At 37.4% G+C, this 16,762-nt stretch overlaps 1 protein-coding gene across 10 annotated transcripts in view; it reads left to right on the forward strand.

The window, feature by feature from the left end:
- cadm1a (cell adhesion molecule 1a) overlaps positions 1-16,762 on the forward strand; it is a 462,767-nt gene that overhangs the window by 422,491 nt on the left and 23,514 nt on the right. For 5 of the 10 annotated variants that reach the window (NM_001113551.3, NM_001444015.1, NM_001444014.1 and 2 more), the window contains one exon: positions 5,406-5,438. The exons of the other annotated variants lie outside the window; for them this stretch is intronic. In NM_001113551.3, coding sequence (NP_001107023.3) covers positions 5,406-5,438 — 33 coding nt within the window. The remainder of the gene's footprint in view (positions 1-5,405; positions 5,439-16,762) is intronic. 10 annotated transcript variants of the gene reach the window in all.

Raw genomic sequence — 16,762 nt, forward strand, 5'->3', positions numbered from 1 at the left:
CACTTCATTGCAGTTAGATATTCTTTAAACCTTCTCTGAGTCAGCAACAGTAACCAATAGGGGTGGAGCTTAACAACTGGTCAATTCTGTTTCACAAACCTCACCAGCATTGGTTATAGATCTCATCTTGTAACCCAAAGGTCCCAGGTTCAAAAACTGAAAAGGACAAACTCTAAAGGCCAGGTTCCTTCTGGGTGACTAATCCTGTTAAAAGTGCACTGCAAGTCACATTGGATAAAAATAGTTCTTTAAATGCCAAACAAGTAAAAAAAATAGTTTGCACTCATGTTGGAATTAATATTTTAACCCAAGTAACTCTCCATCCAGAAGCATCCACAGTCTCTTTAGCACTCAGGATCTCCATCTTCTTATCCTCATCCATCTTTGCTAAGCATCTGTTTGATATTCTGGACACCATGTGCACCACTTCTTTTTGTCAATCTCTGATAAATATTGAGGCACGCTCAAGTGAACCTGCATCATCAAAGCCAACAGCTGGATTAATACTAGATCCTATCTAATCGAGCCGAGAAACACCAAGTTATGCTTTAAGGGTAAAGTTTGTGTTGCGCTAACAGTGATTGACGTCTATAATGTTTCTTCCCATAATGAGCACCTCTGCATCACGGCTCTCCTGGTGTGTTTGAAGTGCTCTCTGCCCTAAGGTAATGCACCAGGATAAGGGCTCACATTCCTCATGTTCGGCACTTGCTTCCATATTTCAGTCTAGGCATTTCATCAGCTCAAAGCAGAAAGCCAGTCTGAATTCTTCTGTTATATCAGAGGAATTACCTGCAGCGGTAATGCAGGTTTACGCTGACTTATCAACATTTCAAAAAGTCTGCAGCGTTCTGCTGGGATTTAATGACTAATTATGTACGATAGTTGTAAAAGCGTTCAGCTGGCGTTCATATACTTTTCTACAGCATTTTAATTTGGCATATATAATAGTAATTAGGGCAATAGAGTCAGTGCAAGTGATTTTAATGTACCTCGCTCCACTTTTGACTCAACAGATGGGTCTGTAAAAAGACCAGTGTATAAAAAGATCGATTTATGTGCCTATTATTTATTGAGAGTCCTGCAGTCCTGCTATATCGATCTGGCATGCAGAAGTGATTGTCATTTTAAAAAGGTCTATGCTTAAAATGCAGTGCACAACACTGACTCAAGTCCAGTTTAGACATTTTCACGATTTTTGTAAGCTGATGTTTTGACTCAAATCAGATCCCCATGCAGAATTGTATTTCCTATTTTTCAATGGCATAAATAGTTAAAGGAAAGAAGTTTCTAATCGCTTAAGCTTGCATAGGCTAACCTGCATAAGCAGCCTTTTAAAGTGAGCCAATCAAGCAAGGTCACAGGGGTCTTGGAGTAAAATCGACACCAAAATTAACACCTGTAAACATTTAAAAGATGTGGAAATATATTTATAATGATTTATAACATATTTATAATAGTTTTTGGGCAATAATGCATTACTATTATTGTGTTACTGTAACGGCATTACTTTCGCCAGTAACTAATACTGCAATGTATTACTTTTTTTTAGATAGATTAACTCTTTAATCATTACAATATGAAGCGTTTGTCCGTTACTTGGTAAATTAATAAATTTTGGCTGCAGTCTAGCCTACATCTTCCTGTTTACAACGAAAACACATTGTGGGATTGGTGGATGCCAACCAACCACTGTAAAGAAGACGCATCATGTACGAGGTGCCAGACTAGACAACATTCAAGTGAAAACTGAGACAATGCGTGCGAGGTACAACAATTGTGCATGCGAGATATACTGAATGTGCTCGAGCTACTGTATGCCGAGTGTGTGCACGCGAGAGAACAACAGACTAATACGCTACTATTATTAATTACTATGACTAATACTACTATGTTTGTTGTTTCAAATAAATAAGCACACATTTGTTAACAGTGTAACAAAATTGATTAGTGAGACACAGAGACAGATTTCTGTTATATTTCAGAAAACGTCATTTAAAATGTATATATTGCTCAGAAAAATGCTGTGATTTATTTTTTTAATGTTTTTTTTTTTATTGTTTTGCACTTTGAGTATACACAACTTACTTTCCATAAGCTGTGCTGACATACCACATTTAATTTGTGGTTAGTTTAAAAATTGCTTATAGATTTGATTTTTGAGCAGCTGTTTTGTTTTTGTTTTGTTCAAAATGCATTCAATTTATGGTCGCCTATTTCATAAAGGTTTGTTGTATATTGTTGCTATTGTCATACTTAAGCCCTGAAGCAACATGTCTAAGGGTAAATACAAACTTTTATGATGCTGAAGTATCTTGAATATATTCTGAATGTATTATTTAGCTGGTTTATAACCTTGTGAATTTATTTTTATTTTTTTTATTTTATTTTTTTTTTTGCTGGTGCTGCTGCTGGTCTGCCTTAAACAAATTAGTGTTTAAATATTACTTTTTATTTAAGTTTGTCTTGTGTTTTAGTTGTGAGAATGCAAATGTATTTTAAAAAATTATGTGAAGTTGATCAACAGTGTATTCTCCATGCAGCACTGAAGTGACGTTATAAGAGCACTTACGGGAGCATTAAAAATGTTCTTTGAAAAAATTTCCTCAAAAATGACTTTTAACAGTAATGCATTACTTTTTGATGTAAATAATCCATAAAGTAATCGATTTACTTTTTGAATGAAGTTACAAATAACTGTAATTAGTTACTATTTTTCGGTAACTATGACAACACTGTTTATAGTGATGTGGCTATATTTTAAAAATGGTGGGTTGTTTTAACTCAACTTTGGGTCAGATTTGAACAAACCCAACTAATGTGTATGTATGTACTGTATGAATGAATGAATGAATGAATGAATGAATGAATGAATGAATGAATGAATGAATGAGTGAGTGAATATATGAAATTACTCAGTTGTTGGTTTTGTAAATGTTATTGGAAATTTCAGTTGAATCAACTCTTTTTTTTCTGCTTTGTTTTTTGAGGACAGCTAGTCAATCTAAGCCACAAGAGCAAGAATGCTATTTTCCCTGAAAATCAGCATGTTTGCAAATATCACATTGATTTTATGAGGTTCAGTAAACAAAAAGTTCAGAATATTGTCTGTTTTTGCTCCATTGATAATCATTCCAAGCTAATTCACAGTAGGCCCATTGTATGTCCATGGATAAACACAGTAATGTTTTGTTACTGAATAAATCCCAATTTTATATTTAATCATTCTAATGAGCGGTTGAACAATAACTCACAAAGCCACGCTTTGTCTTTGTCCCTGAATGAATCAGACGTTTTTAATCATTTGACTGAGTGATTCAATTACTCACTCATTAAGAAAAGATTTTCCTCCACCTACTGGCAGTACAGTTTCATATATCAGTGTATCTTTTCATTATTTTTAAAGAGAAAGGTTTCCAGCTGTTTCTTTCAAACAAGCATCTGAACTGCAAAGGCAGTCTCTGCTAAGCTGAATGAAAACTGATATTCCAAAGAAAAGTTCTACACATGTTCAAAAATGCTGTATTGTTTCACTGCAAGTTTGGGCAAAATATGGGCAAACCTAACCGTTGACATAAAATTTGTAAAAAATGTAACTTTTAAAGTTTGTCCATATTATACCTAAATTTGGCTAGAAACAACCCAGATTTTTTAGAGTGATACTATTTAATTTAGCCAGCTAAAGTATAGCTTCTGTAATTATTATGATGTGATGTGTAATTTAAACAATAATAAACAGACACCCCAAAATGGAAAATTCTTTAATAAATTATTTAGCTTGATTGACAATAATATATATTTTTAATCATAAAATATTCTTCAAATTATATTTGTGTGTGTTCAGCTTGAGTAATCCATTAAAGTACAAATGGTATTAGGATAAATGCATTTCCATTTTGGGATGAACACATAAACTATACCTTTGATTAATGTATTTCATCGCCATTGAAACTCTCATGGCTCGTTTCCACTGAGTGGAACAGTACGGTATGGGTCGGTACAGGTCACATTTATCAGTCTTATGTTTCCACTGCCAAAAGGGTACCAATGTTGGGCGTGGTGTACGACAGAAAGTTTCAGTCGACATCATTCTCGCTCGAGAAAATGTCAAAGTAAACCTGGACATGTCATTCATATCATATGAGAAGCACTTCTCACAAAACAGATGCTTTATACACATAAATACTTGTGTTTAAATGTTCATCACTAACCTTTCTATAAACATGATTTGATTATAACTGCAGATCAACAAGCAAAATAGCTGACTGTAATGTCTGCAATTATGTAAAATAAATGCAACATATATGAACACATACAGACCCTTACAATCTCTGATATGTTGCCAATTAGAGAAAAACTACACACAGCATACATTTAGTCCTTTTTACAGTTCAAACACAACACAAATAGTGCACAGTCAGTGCAAACCTCTCATCTGTATCTTTAATCTTCACCAGCACATGTAACCTCTATTAGAGAGTAATTCCATCATTCTGAGTTTATAATACTCTAAAAGGCGATAATAATTGATAAACATGGCAGTTAGTTCATGTTGTAGGTTGCTGAACCAATCCTTTGCTTCTTTGTTTTATCGTGCGTCACTCTTGCATTTGTCTATTTCTGAAAGAATCAGATGTCAGAAGCACTTCAATAATCATGCGCACATTATTATCATCAGCTCAAGAAGTTTGTTATTTCAAATAAAGATGCGCAACAAACTAGAGATCACGAGCGCAAAGTGAAACCACTTGCGCTTTAGATGGCCTCGTAAAACAGCAACAAGACAACAGGTTCATCTTCTTGGTTTTGTGACTGTTCACCAAATCGACAAACCAATCGTTTGTTTGAGTTCGGGTCAATCAAGGCTCGTTATTAAATGTATATATTATAACAATGTAATGTCTTGGCTGTGTATTAAAAAATGGCGCTTCCTTTGCTTTCATTCTCCTGGCTTGTACACTGATATTTGTCTGTACAGCAATAGAATTAGGCTGCACTTCTCACTCCGCCTTTGGGTACCCTTTTGTTGTGCTAGGTACCCAAAAAGTGGTACAGTACAGTTCACTTTTAGATTCCTTTTGACAGTGGAAATGGCCATAAAAGTAAACCAGACCATACTGTACCACTCAGTGTAAACGGGCCATTACTATAGCTTTGTTGAGGTGGACTGTGTTCTGTGGGACTACTTTTGACATCTTTGTTTCAATGTGCAAGATATTTGATTTTGTCCTCTTGTCATTCTCTTGTGAGCTTGTTTGAAAGTGTTGGTCATTGTTGTAATTGTGTGTAAATGCTTGCTTATCAGTTCCATTTGTTTTTTTTCCCCATTTCTCCTTTTTATGCATGCTGTTCCTCCTGTTTCCCTCCTCCTTCCTCCACCGCACCTCCTCTCCTCGTGTGCTCAGACGCTGCGCCCAGCACTGAAGCCGCAGCTCACGGTTGGTACCTCTCCCTCCTTTCTCTGCCAGCACAGCATGGCATTCTCTGCATGCCAGCCGAGTACAGTACGGCACGTTACAGAGACATGCACGGGGATGCTGGAATGAAACTAATGTGGATTTGATGTATATGTGTGTGTCTGTCCGTTTGTATGTCTCACTCTTTATTCCTATTGCCATTCACCCAACAAAGACCCACCTGTTCGCCAAAGTGCTCCTCTGGGAGTTTTAATCAGAGCATTCGCCGTGCAATTCCAGGCAACGTCGCACATCCATCCCTCCTGCATGAGCCCTTCTCCAGTCCTCTCCAGCATTTTTGACTCCTCACCTTTTTTCGAGTCCTCACGCATCTCCCAAAAGACACTCGTAATCCGCCCGCAATCATTTTTCATGAATTTAAATGACGTCCAAATGGCTGTTTTTGATTTGGGAGAAACGGATTCGGAGAGCCTTTTCTCTACATGACGCAGATGGCATTGTACTCCACCTTGGTGCGCCAGCTCTGCGTCCAAATCACAGAACGGGGACCATTTGCATAGCTCACGGGCTTTATTGTGTTTTACAATATAGCAGGAAAGCACTTTCTCAATTCATTAAGCCCTTTATCCTCTCTCTCAGTTTGCAGTGGCAGATGCTTGTGTAAATGTGTTAGATTTAGTATAAAGGCTTTTGGTGATACTGTGTAATGATGTCACCTGTGCCTCGTAAAACACCCTCTAATGATTTGATTAGCCCTCATGTCGTGTGTCGCACCTCAAAATTGACACTTTTCCGGTGCAAAATTGAATGGTTCGAGTTGAGGAATGGGGATTTGTTTACACATATCTGCAACTTTCCATATGGAAAAGGTTAAACCGTATCCAAGCGGTACAACGGCTAAAGGTTAGGGCTATTCTTTTGCATGTATGTAATTTGGACGTGCCTACAGAACGTGGTCAGGCTTGACTGTGTAGCAGAGCTATAATTGAGCTTTTGTACAGTTCGCTGCATTTCTAAATACCATGTCACAAGGCCAGTGTTAACCTTGTACAGTTATATCAGCCCGGCAGTGCTGTATAACTGAATCACTGTACGCTTCCAATAATCCAAAGCCATTTTTGATGGTATAAAAGGGTTTCGGTCATGCTTAGAGAACACAAGGTGAACCCTGAGGGCTTTGTCTCATGAAACAAATTGGTTTTAAATGCAGTGCTTCTTATCTCTGGGTTGTCTATTCGTGACATGGAGCTTTTTATTTTTGGCGAAGCTTTTATGCGAAAAGGCTTAGTCATCTCAATGCATCCTGTCCTCGCGCTCATTATCGAAATGGACAGGAAATGCCTTGTTTGTAAAATGTCAAGTATGCAGCGGCGTTCTTTAATCCGACTGTGGAATTGATGTCCTGACCTGTTGCAATTTCTGCTAATGTTAAGATGCTTGTTTGTGTTAGACTTCACACCTTGGCATATAAAACAAGCACATCGCATTAGAATTAAGTTGCATTGTTTTAAGAATAAAGACATGCAGTCTTGTCTAGTGCAGCTGATGGTGGCAGAGCAAAGCTTTCCTCTTCAGAAGATCCTCTCATTTGCATCTTGTCGCACCTTGTGTGTTTTGTGTGGTTCACTTTTGTAGCTGATGCACATCCTCTGTTTACCATCTTATTTTCCTGGGTGTGCTACTCTCACTGTTCAGGAGATTTCTCTTCTCTCTGATAACAGTCTTTTTTACCCTCTCTGGTGTAGCCTAGCAACAAGCTGTTCAAGCAGTAAGTGGGGTTTTCAGCAGAGGTTGAGGTAGGAGGCTGACATAGTGGGCAAGATTTCTTGCTGGAACAGAAAGCTACAGCAATGCCACGGGGAAAAAAACAGTCTTATTTGGGCATTTGTGTTGCATTTATTCCACTTTTATTGGTGTTTACTCTTGCTGTTTGAATGCTATTGTGCAGGATGAATTTGATTTAACCTTGGAGGTTTTGCCAAAAATGTGCATTTATAGGCTTCACACAATGTGCTTGAAGTGCTTGAATTTGACTTTTGAAGTTTATGTACTGTTAAACGAACTTATGAAAAGCTACTTGAAAAAAGTTGGTATATTGGTAATTGCTAAATTACTTTCAAGTGTTTAATAAGCAAATACAATATTTTTACTCAACAAATAACACTTCAGCTTGTCCTTATTTAACCTCATGTGCTCGTGCCTTTGTAATGTGGTCCTTGAACAATTTTGTTTTTAAAGTGTTCTAAAGCTTCTTGAAAATACTGGAATTTCGTAATACGTTACAAAGACAATTTATTCTATTAAATACATTGATTAGATGTTAAGCAACTCAGTGGCTCAGTGGTTAGCACTGTCACCCCACAGCAAGAAGGTCTCTGGTTTGAGTCTCTGCTGGACCTGTTGGCATTTCTTTGTGGAGTATGCATGTTCTTCCTGTGTTGGCTTTAGTTTGCCTTTACATGCTTCGGTTTCCCCCACAGTCCAAAGAAATGCAATAAAGGTGAAATTAAATAAACTCAATTTGCTGTATGTGTGTACATGTGAGTGTGTATGGGTGTTTCCCATGGGTTGCAGCTTGAAGGGCATTATATTGTTATTATTTATTATTATTATTATTATTATTCATTCATTCATTCATTCATTTTCTTGTTGGCTTAGTCCCTTTATTAATCCGGGGTCGCCACAGCGGAATGAACCGCCAACTTATCCAGCAAGTTATGCAGCGGATGCCCTTCCAGCTGCAACCCATCTCTGGGAAACATCCACACACATTCACACACACACTCATACACTATGAACAATTTAGCCTACCCAATTCACCTGTACCGCATGTCTTTGGACTGTGGGGGAAACCGGAGCACCCGGAGGAAACCCACGTGAAGGCAGGGAGAACATGCAAACTCCCCACAGAAACGCCAACTGAGCCGAGGTTCGAACCAGCGACCTTCTTGCTGTGAGGCGACAGCACTACCTACTGCGCCACTGCCTCGCCTTCTTCTTCTTATTATTATTATTATTATTATTATTATTATTAGTAGTAGTAGTAGTAGTAGTAGTAGTAGTTGTAGTAGTATATTATTATTATTATTATATTATATTAATATTATTATATTCTATTATTATTATTATTGTTTTTGTATTGTTATTAATAATATTATTATGGTATTATTATTATTATTATTATTATTATTATTATTATTATTATTATTATTATTGTTCTATTCTATTATTATTATTTATTTATTTATTTATTTTATTACACCACTTTTAGGTATGCAAAAAAGACAATTTAATAACTAAACTGTATTTACAATAAACTCCTTTTCATCAGGAGTCACCTCAGTGGAAAGAACCAGCAACTTATCCAGCATATGTTTTACACAGCAGATGCCCTTCCGGCTGTAACCCAGTGCTGGGAAACTCTCATACACACTCACTCAGTCATACTCAAACACTACAGTCAATTTAGTTTATTAAATTGTGGGGGAAATTAAAGTACCCGTAGGAAACCCTTGCGAACATGGGGAGAACATGCAAACTCCACACAGAGATGCCAACTGGCCCAATCGGTACTTCTTGCTGTGAGGTGACAGTGCTCACCACTGAGCCACCATGTCACCTAAATACTTAATATAAATATTTTATTTGTTTTATTGCTATGCTGTTTTTTAATTTTATTTCAGTCTGTTTCATTTAAGTTTTTACTAGCAACACATACACCTAGACTACCTAATCAGCCTAATGCTAATCAGCCAAACCTACTTCCTCACATTCCTCAGCTTTCTCCCTTCATCAGGTGACTCCACCGCAGAATAATCCGTCATCAGTAAAGTCACGGTACCTAAATAGTATTAACCTGCAATATCATTGCTTGACTTTTGTTAATATAATACAACTGGTACAGTAACATCAACAACACAGAAATAGGTTTCTCTAACAAACACGTCAACAGATGGAAATGAAATGTGTTGTGACTGCCATTTTATGCTGTCTTTAATGAAATGTGTTGTGTGGTGCAGCTGAATATGAATTACACTGCAGACTAGAAGAAACATGGTTGGCAGGGTCAGATAGATCAAATTCTTATCAGCGTGTCAGCAACCCTGTCAAACCCTACTGTATCATCACACCGGCACCTTCGGTATTAATCACACCGCACTTCACCTGACCCATTGCGTGTACGGTCACGCTCTTTTCTGCCTGCGTCTCCTCCTGCTGATTTATTGCCATTATGTCACTGTTTTCAAAGCAATTTACTGTATGTAGATTTCGTTCTTGTTTTTCCTTCTCAGCCACTGTAAATTGTGATAGTGATAAGCCCATTCAGTAGGTGCTCCACCTGACTCTTTCTTTCTTTTCTCTCTCCATATATATCGCTCCATCCAGGCGTACTCTTCATTCCTGTTCATTTCCAGAGAGGATGATTGAACACACTTCACTTCTTCTTGTCATTTCATCATCCTTTGTTCAGTGTCGCACCACACAACATGTTTGAGGCTGGGCTCAGTAAACATGACGGTGGCGTCTTCTGATGATGTGCTTTAAGTAACAATGTGACAAAGAGCCTGTAAGAAACCAGGTGTAAAATAACCGCTTTGTTTGCTCACGATTGCGGCAAATGGAAAATCACTCCACTTTGGCCAACCGGTTTGGAGGACTATTTGCTCGCAATTATAAAAGTAAAACTTTTCAATCCTCGTTCTCAATATAAGCCTTTTCATAAAGGAGGAGCGGGTCTTTTCAGTAGGGATGGAATAATGGCTTTCGTGTTTCTGTTGCTGTGGCCACACCTCTGTCACACTTTTCATAATGGCAGAAATGAATTTCATTTAAATTTTTGTGTCCTGTGAATGCTAAAGAGAATGGCTTTTGTGAAACAAAGCCTCTAAAATAAATAGCAGGCTTTAGAAAAGGATGAATGAAAATCTGTGAGTGTCACACATGGTGCCAAAATTAAGCAAGGGCTTATTTAAGCCTATCTCTCCCTCGCTCTCTCACCGGTAAATCTAAGCCGCTGTTTGACATGAACTTAGCCACCTCTGATGTGAAGCTGTTTTATATGCCAATGTTAACTGCCTCTCCCTCATCCTCTCAAAGCAGTCGCCATGACGATTCCCCTGCCCGTTGTGGCATAGTAAAGCCTGTGTTACTTAATGTCTTGTTTTTCAACACTCTGATCTGAATTCCCTTCATGCATAAGAAAAGAAAGGTCTGATTCTGAGAGGATGTACATGGAAATGAGAAATTGCATCAACCCATTGCAAATAATTCCAAGTTCTTGTTCTCCAGATTGATTGGGCGAGAGGTTGTTGATGTTTCTGATGAACTCACTGGAACGTTTCACTTTGTATCACTCTGCTCGTTCCAGTTGAGTTGAGTTGTTGAGCAACATGCTAGTTAATCCTGCTTTTTTTTTTTTTTTTACTTTTTTCTTTGGGGGAGAGAAATAACTAAAAATAATTTGTCTCCGGGTGACATGGTGCTCAGTGGTTAGCACTGTCACTTCACAGCAAGAAGGTTGCAGCTTTGAGTTCTGGCTGGGTCAGTTGGCGTTTCTGTGTGAAATTGCATGTTCACCCTGTGGGCTTCCTCCGAGTGCTTCGGTTTTCCCCACAATCCAAAGACATGTGGTACAGGTGAATTAAATGAACTAAATTGGCCATAGTGTATGTAAGTAAATGTTAGAGTGTATGGATGTTTCCCAGTACTGGGTTGCAGCAGGAAGGGCATCCGCTGTGTATGCTGGATAATTTGGCGGTTCATTGACCCCTGACTGGTTAACTCTACTGTGACCACCCCTATGAAGTCGAAAGAAAATGAATGAATGAATTTGTCTGAAAAGATATATTATTTCAAAGTTACAAACTCTATTTCAAAGGACTGTATTTTCTCATTTTCTGAAGATACCCCTTAAAAAACAATTTTTTGGGGAATCTGGTGTATTTTTAATGGTTTGATTAGGATTAAAAAAACTAACTCTTGAGTGTTGATGTTGAGGTAAGAAGGCAGGAAAACCAAGGAGTGCTTATTTATCTTAATGTATTGTTTATTGCTCTTTTCCATGAATTGCAAACGAAGCTTACATTCCAGCTTTAAATATATTGAAAATCATAAAAGGTTAAATAATGAAAGAAAACAACATATGTATGTATGTATGCATATGTATACATTTGCATGTGTTTACAACTACACATAAAAGCGATAATAAACATGTGCTGTGAACTTGTCACTCTGACAAATGAGAGGACTGTTTTACTCCCATGTGACATGGCTTTTATTTAAATGTTGCCTTGTAAGAGTGAACCAAAACAAGAAAATGCAACATTGCAACACAAAATTAGTCATTAATTTGAAACAAAGCCATCCAACAGAAAATGACCCTTTTTTTTCTCTCTCTCTCTCGTTCATAAAGTGAAACTCATATGGGCTCACAATGGGCTCACATATCGGCTCATATGGGCTCACATACAAATCCCACTTCACTCTATGAACAAAAATTTTTTTTAACTTATTTCAGATTATCTTTTATGGTTCATAGAAGAACAGAAGTTCAGTAAAAAATGGTGCTGAGTAAAGCTAAGCTAAGCTAAAAGTGCTCCCACCAGGCCTGGAGATTGCTAAATGGATTTAAAATAGTAAAACTCAACACTTTGAAAAGAGTCGAAAAATAAGCATATTTTAATTGATCTTTTAAAACTTTTACAAAACTTATTTATGAATTAAAATTCAAAATATGACAACATAGGCTCATTCTGAAAACGTAGCCCTTTATACATTTCTGGAGATCGCGAATGATGTAGCCAGAAGTACGTATGGCCGCATTTCGTCTTTAAAATGAACACTATGGGGCTGTATGACGCCATTCCTTTTCTAGGTAAGCTGACTGCTTACCTCCTTATGGACGATTTTCCCGGGCCTACCAGTTTGCCCAGTAGCTCGCCATGTACGTTGGCGGACTTGAGACTTGGAGTTGACCACGATAATGGGGTTCGAGCCTGGCGAAAAACAATTTCAGAAAGTGGGTGAGACAAAAACATAAGCAAAAAAATAAAATAAACAAGTAAATAATTGGGTGAGAATGTGGGAAATTCTGAAAACAGTAAAAATCAGGTGAGGGCTTTTCCTTTTCTGGATTGCTTTTTAAAACTTCGGCTGTGGGTGAGCAGGTCAATTGGTGCTATTGAACATATCATTGGTTGGGTTTAGGGAATGAGGAGAGTGGGTCAGTTGTTCAGTCAGTCAGTCAGTCAACAGCGGCCTCTGGTGGAATTACGCGAGAACAGCAGGCTTGAATGGCACTCGCGAGGGAAATTTGAGATCTGAAAAAGCATCCACAGCGGCCTGTGGTGGAATTAAGAAAACAAAAACTGCAAAAAGTATACCTCCTGGGATGTATTTGGCTCTCTGCGGATATGTATAGTACATTTTCAGAATGAGCCTGAATTGCAATTTTGTTAATACTTTAAAAACAAGACTAATTTAGGCATCAGTCTCACCCCCTCTATCAAATACTTAATTTTTGCATCTTTTCTCTGATGATACTCATTGGCAGATGGTGGTCTCTCTTCAGGGTTGTTATATGTTGTGGTCATGTGAGGCCTGGTCTCCTTCCTCCATCTCCAAAGCTGAGCATTTGCTCTTTCATCGTTCATCTGTCCACTAGGCAAGAAAGGGCATGGCCGTTAGCAGCTTTGGAGCCGTTGTGTTAGTCGATGCCCCCCTCACTCTCTAATCCTCTAGTAGGAGAGGTGAACGGGATGGAAAGGACACACCTGCCAACACGCCTGTCAGCCTTAGCCCAGGAGGAGGAGATAATTGAGCAGATTCTGAACCACAGGGAGCGCCGTAGCAGAATACAGTGGGATAATGACCACTTTGTTCCCAGCTGGACTGCAGCAGGTGAAGCAGAAGAGTTGGCGCCTTTAATGTCCCCGAATTGTCACATTTGGATGCCATCACGGCCAGGGCTTTCATCAATCAACAGGAACGAGTTCTTCTGCGGCTTCAAGGGTCGCCTCCTTTGCAGACTTTCTCCAAGTCTGCTGTTTCTCCCTTTTTTTCCTCTCATATCTTTCCTCTCACAGCCACACTTTGCTGGGTTTCAGCGAGTGATGTATGGCTGTCAGTGGTGCTTTGCTTCGGTGTGTAGTGTTTCTGATGAGCAGGGTTTGGAGTAATGCTGGCGTGTGAATGACTGAGGCAGGGCTCCGAGGCACCTTCAGGACTGCCTGCAGGGGCCTCGCAGGTGACGCGCATATGCTGCAGTAATTAGTCGGAGAGTTGCGCAGCATTAACAGAAGCGGAGGATTTGGGATGGAAAATGCACACCTCTCTCTTCTCAGCACCCTCCTCCACTGACTTGTAAGTAGGGACAGCTCACATGGGCCATTCTGGGGTGTGTTTCTCAAACAACGACATAACTCGCACCTGAACTATCATAGTACGATGCAACGTTTGGGAAAAGAATGATGTAGTGACGAGTGTTTCTCAAAACTGTAGTTGCTGTGCCGCAGATCCGTCATTCGAACTACATTAGTCATAACGTAAAACATCCATAATGATGCTCTAAACAGGGTGGAGTAACTACTTCATTTAGAGAAAAAGCCCATCATTTTATTGTGTGAATTATATTGTTTTACACGCACGCGCATTAAAAAAAAAAATTCAATTTTAGTTTTGGTAAAAACATGCTCTCGCTTTCCATATTAATTGAAATATGTGCACTTAGCTAACACGTATACTAATCTCATATATAAATCATATAAATTGTTAATGGTTGTAGGCCTAATTTACAGTAGGCTATTTATTAAGAAATGAAAGAAATCATACTTAATAATAATATTAGTAATTATTATTATTATTATTATTATTATTATTATTATTATTATTATTATTATTATTATTATTATAAGTAAGATATTGTTTATTTAATTGTTTATTTTTATTTTTTTTGAAAAGTCTACTTTTACCATATCAAACATTTTGCAGAAATGTTCTAACCAACAGGACCATGTAATATACAGTACAGATAGATTTAATAAATATCCTGCAAAAAATTAAAAGCATTAATGTATGCAATATTTTTGGAGCTTTGGAGATGTAATAAATGATAGATCACCTATAGCTTTCATCATAAGTAGAGGCAGATAGAATTTGCGGATTTTTTTGCTAATTCTGGACAGAATTCTGGTAAATATCTGCTGATTTTAGGAGTATCTTAACTAAAACCTTAATATATGAATTAAAAAGGTAATACCTTTATTTAATGTTTACAATGCAAATCCAATTAGATCCGCTTATTTGGTCAACAAAGCAAGTCTCTTATATAACATATCTACTAAAAGACATGGAATATTACTTTAAAAACTGTATTGTAAATAAATCAAATTAGTATTTTTATTTTGATCAATAATGATCAATAACTAAATAACTGAATAAATACAAATTTACACACATTTATACAAGCAAAAACACTGAATCAATGATGGGCTAAAAATCCGCGGAATTCTGCTCACACAGATTCCATGTGGGTGTAGTCATGAGCCACGGCTGTGTTCAAAATGGCATAAATGATTTTAAAGTGCACTATAGCAATATGAAGATTGCTAAAACTGAACTGTAAAATTCTTTGAGAGCAAATTACACCTAAGAGAGATGACTTAATTATTATTTTTTTTAAATAATTCCAGGTTTAAATGTTAGAATGTTCCTATGGCATAGGGGGGATATCCGTGATTAACACAGCCAGGAACTATGCTTCTAACTACAGCTCTAGAGGTGTAGTTGCAAGCGTAGAAGTTTGCAATTCAGGTTGCGAACAACAGATTTAGGAAACATCAAATCAATATACTATATGTTTATACTATACTATATGTGAACTATATGTTTGTAACAAAGGAACTTTCAACTTTAGTTAGCTAACAAAGGTTTTTGGAAACACCCCTGGAAGGTTGAAATAATGTGAGTCTGAGGCTGTCTTGATCACCCAGCAGACAAAGATATTTGCCTAATTAAGAATAAGATTTATATTTATATATGTATTTGGACTTTGATAAGTTAATTTGATCATTTAATTATGCAAGAAAAGTAAATTTTTTTAATGCACATCCAGTCAGGACACAACCCTGTTCAGCCCATATCATCTCGTTCCTGTTTAGTCCAGCCTCTCTAGCTGTATCATAACCGTAAGTGATCCTCCAGGTGGGCTGCAAGATAAGCCTAAATTTAATTTAAATATTATGCTAGAATTGTTTCATTTCATTATTAATGTGGCCTCTGTTGTGTAGATTGATTCTGCTTCAGACTCGGTGCAACAGGCTTCATTGCACTGTTAAATACAGAGTTAACAGTGGCTCAAATCTCAGAACTGCTGCATGCTAGCGTCTTTTAGTTGCATAAAGCAAACCATCATGCTAATGTAAAGGGAAAGGAGATTAGAGTAATAGAAAATAGCCAACTCCTGTGTGCCTGAGTGAGTCCTACATTAGCCCTGTGTATGTCCCTTATTGAATCAAAACTATGCGTGCTCTCTTTGTATTTTTGCATGAACGCATTATATTCACATAGCTGTCTAAATCAATGTTCTGTGAGTATTTTACAACAGGCATATCTTGCTATCAAGATGCACTCTGGCTGAGCAATGGTGTCATAATGCGATGAGCTGTCTTTAGATTGATGCATTTCATCAGATTTGTAGTGTATTTTGTGTATTTTATATTCATATGTTCATGCTATATGGATTGTAGCTATTCATTCAGTCCAGTTAAGTGATTGTTTAATGGGTCTTTTGGCTTATTCCTGTTGCCCTGTTGTATATGGCATGTTCATTTTCAGTCAATAAGTTCTCTGAAGTTATAATTATATGTGTGAAGTTTGAGCTTTAAATCCATACATGTATATACTGTACCTATTATTATAAAAATGTTTGAATTGAACAGAGTTTTTTTAAGTTACAACATATAGCTTTATTTAAAGTTTGTTTAAATGTTAATATATATTTTTTACATAGACATTTACATTAGATGTCGCCTACGCTATTGTTGTCTATTGGAAGGAATGCGTCAGTGGAGCTGCCATTTTAGTACCGGGTAGCGCTACTTTGAAATGAATGTGGGACCAAGGTGCAGTGGAGGCCTGGCCACCAAAAGCCAGATATATATATATACATATATCTATGATCGAGAGTTTTCCCGGTGGTCAGTATGCAAATTTTTTTTTTTTAATTACGAAAATTATAATTTTACATCACTTATCTACATCAATGGATAAGTGACCGCACTGGCATTGACAACAAAAAGTCTGTAACATACAAAAACTTTAAAAACTGAAATCTTAACTTTGAAATG

The sequence above is a fragment of the Danio rerio genome, chromosome 21 (assembly GCF_052040795.2).
Source record: "Danio rerio strain M-AB ecotype USA chromosome 21, GRCz13ab, whole genome shotgun sequence".
Lineage (NCBI taxonomy): Eukaryota > Metazoa > Chordata > Actinopteri > Cypriniformes > Danionidae > Danio > Danio rerio.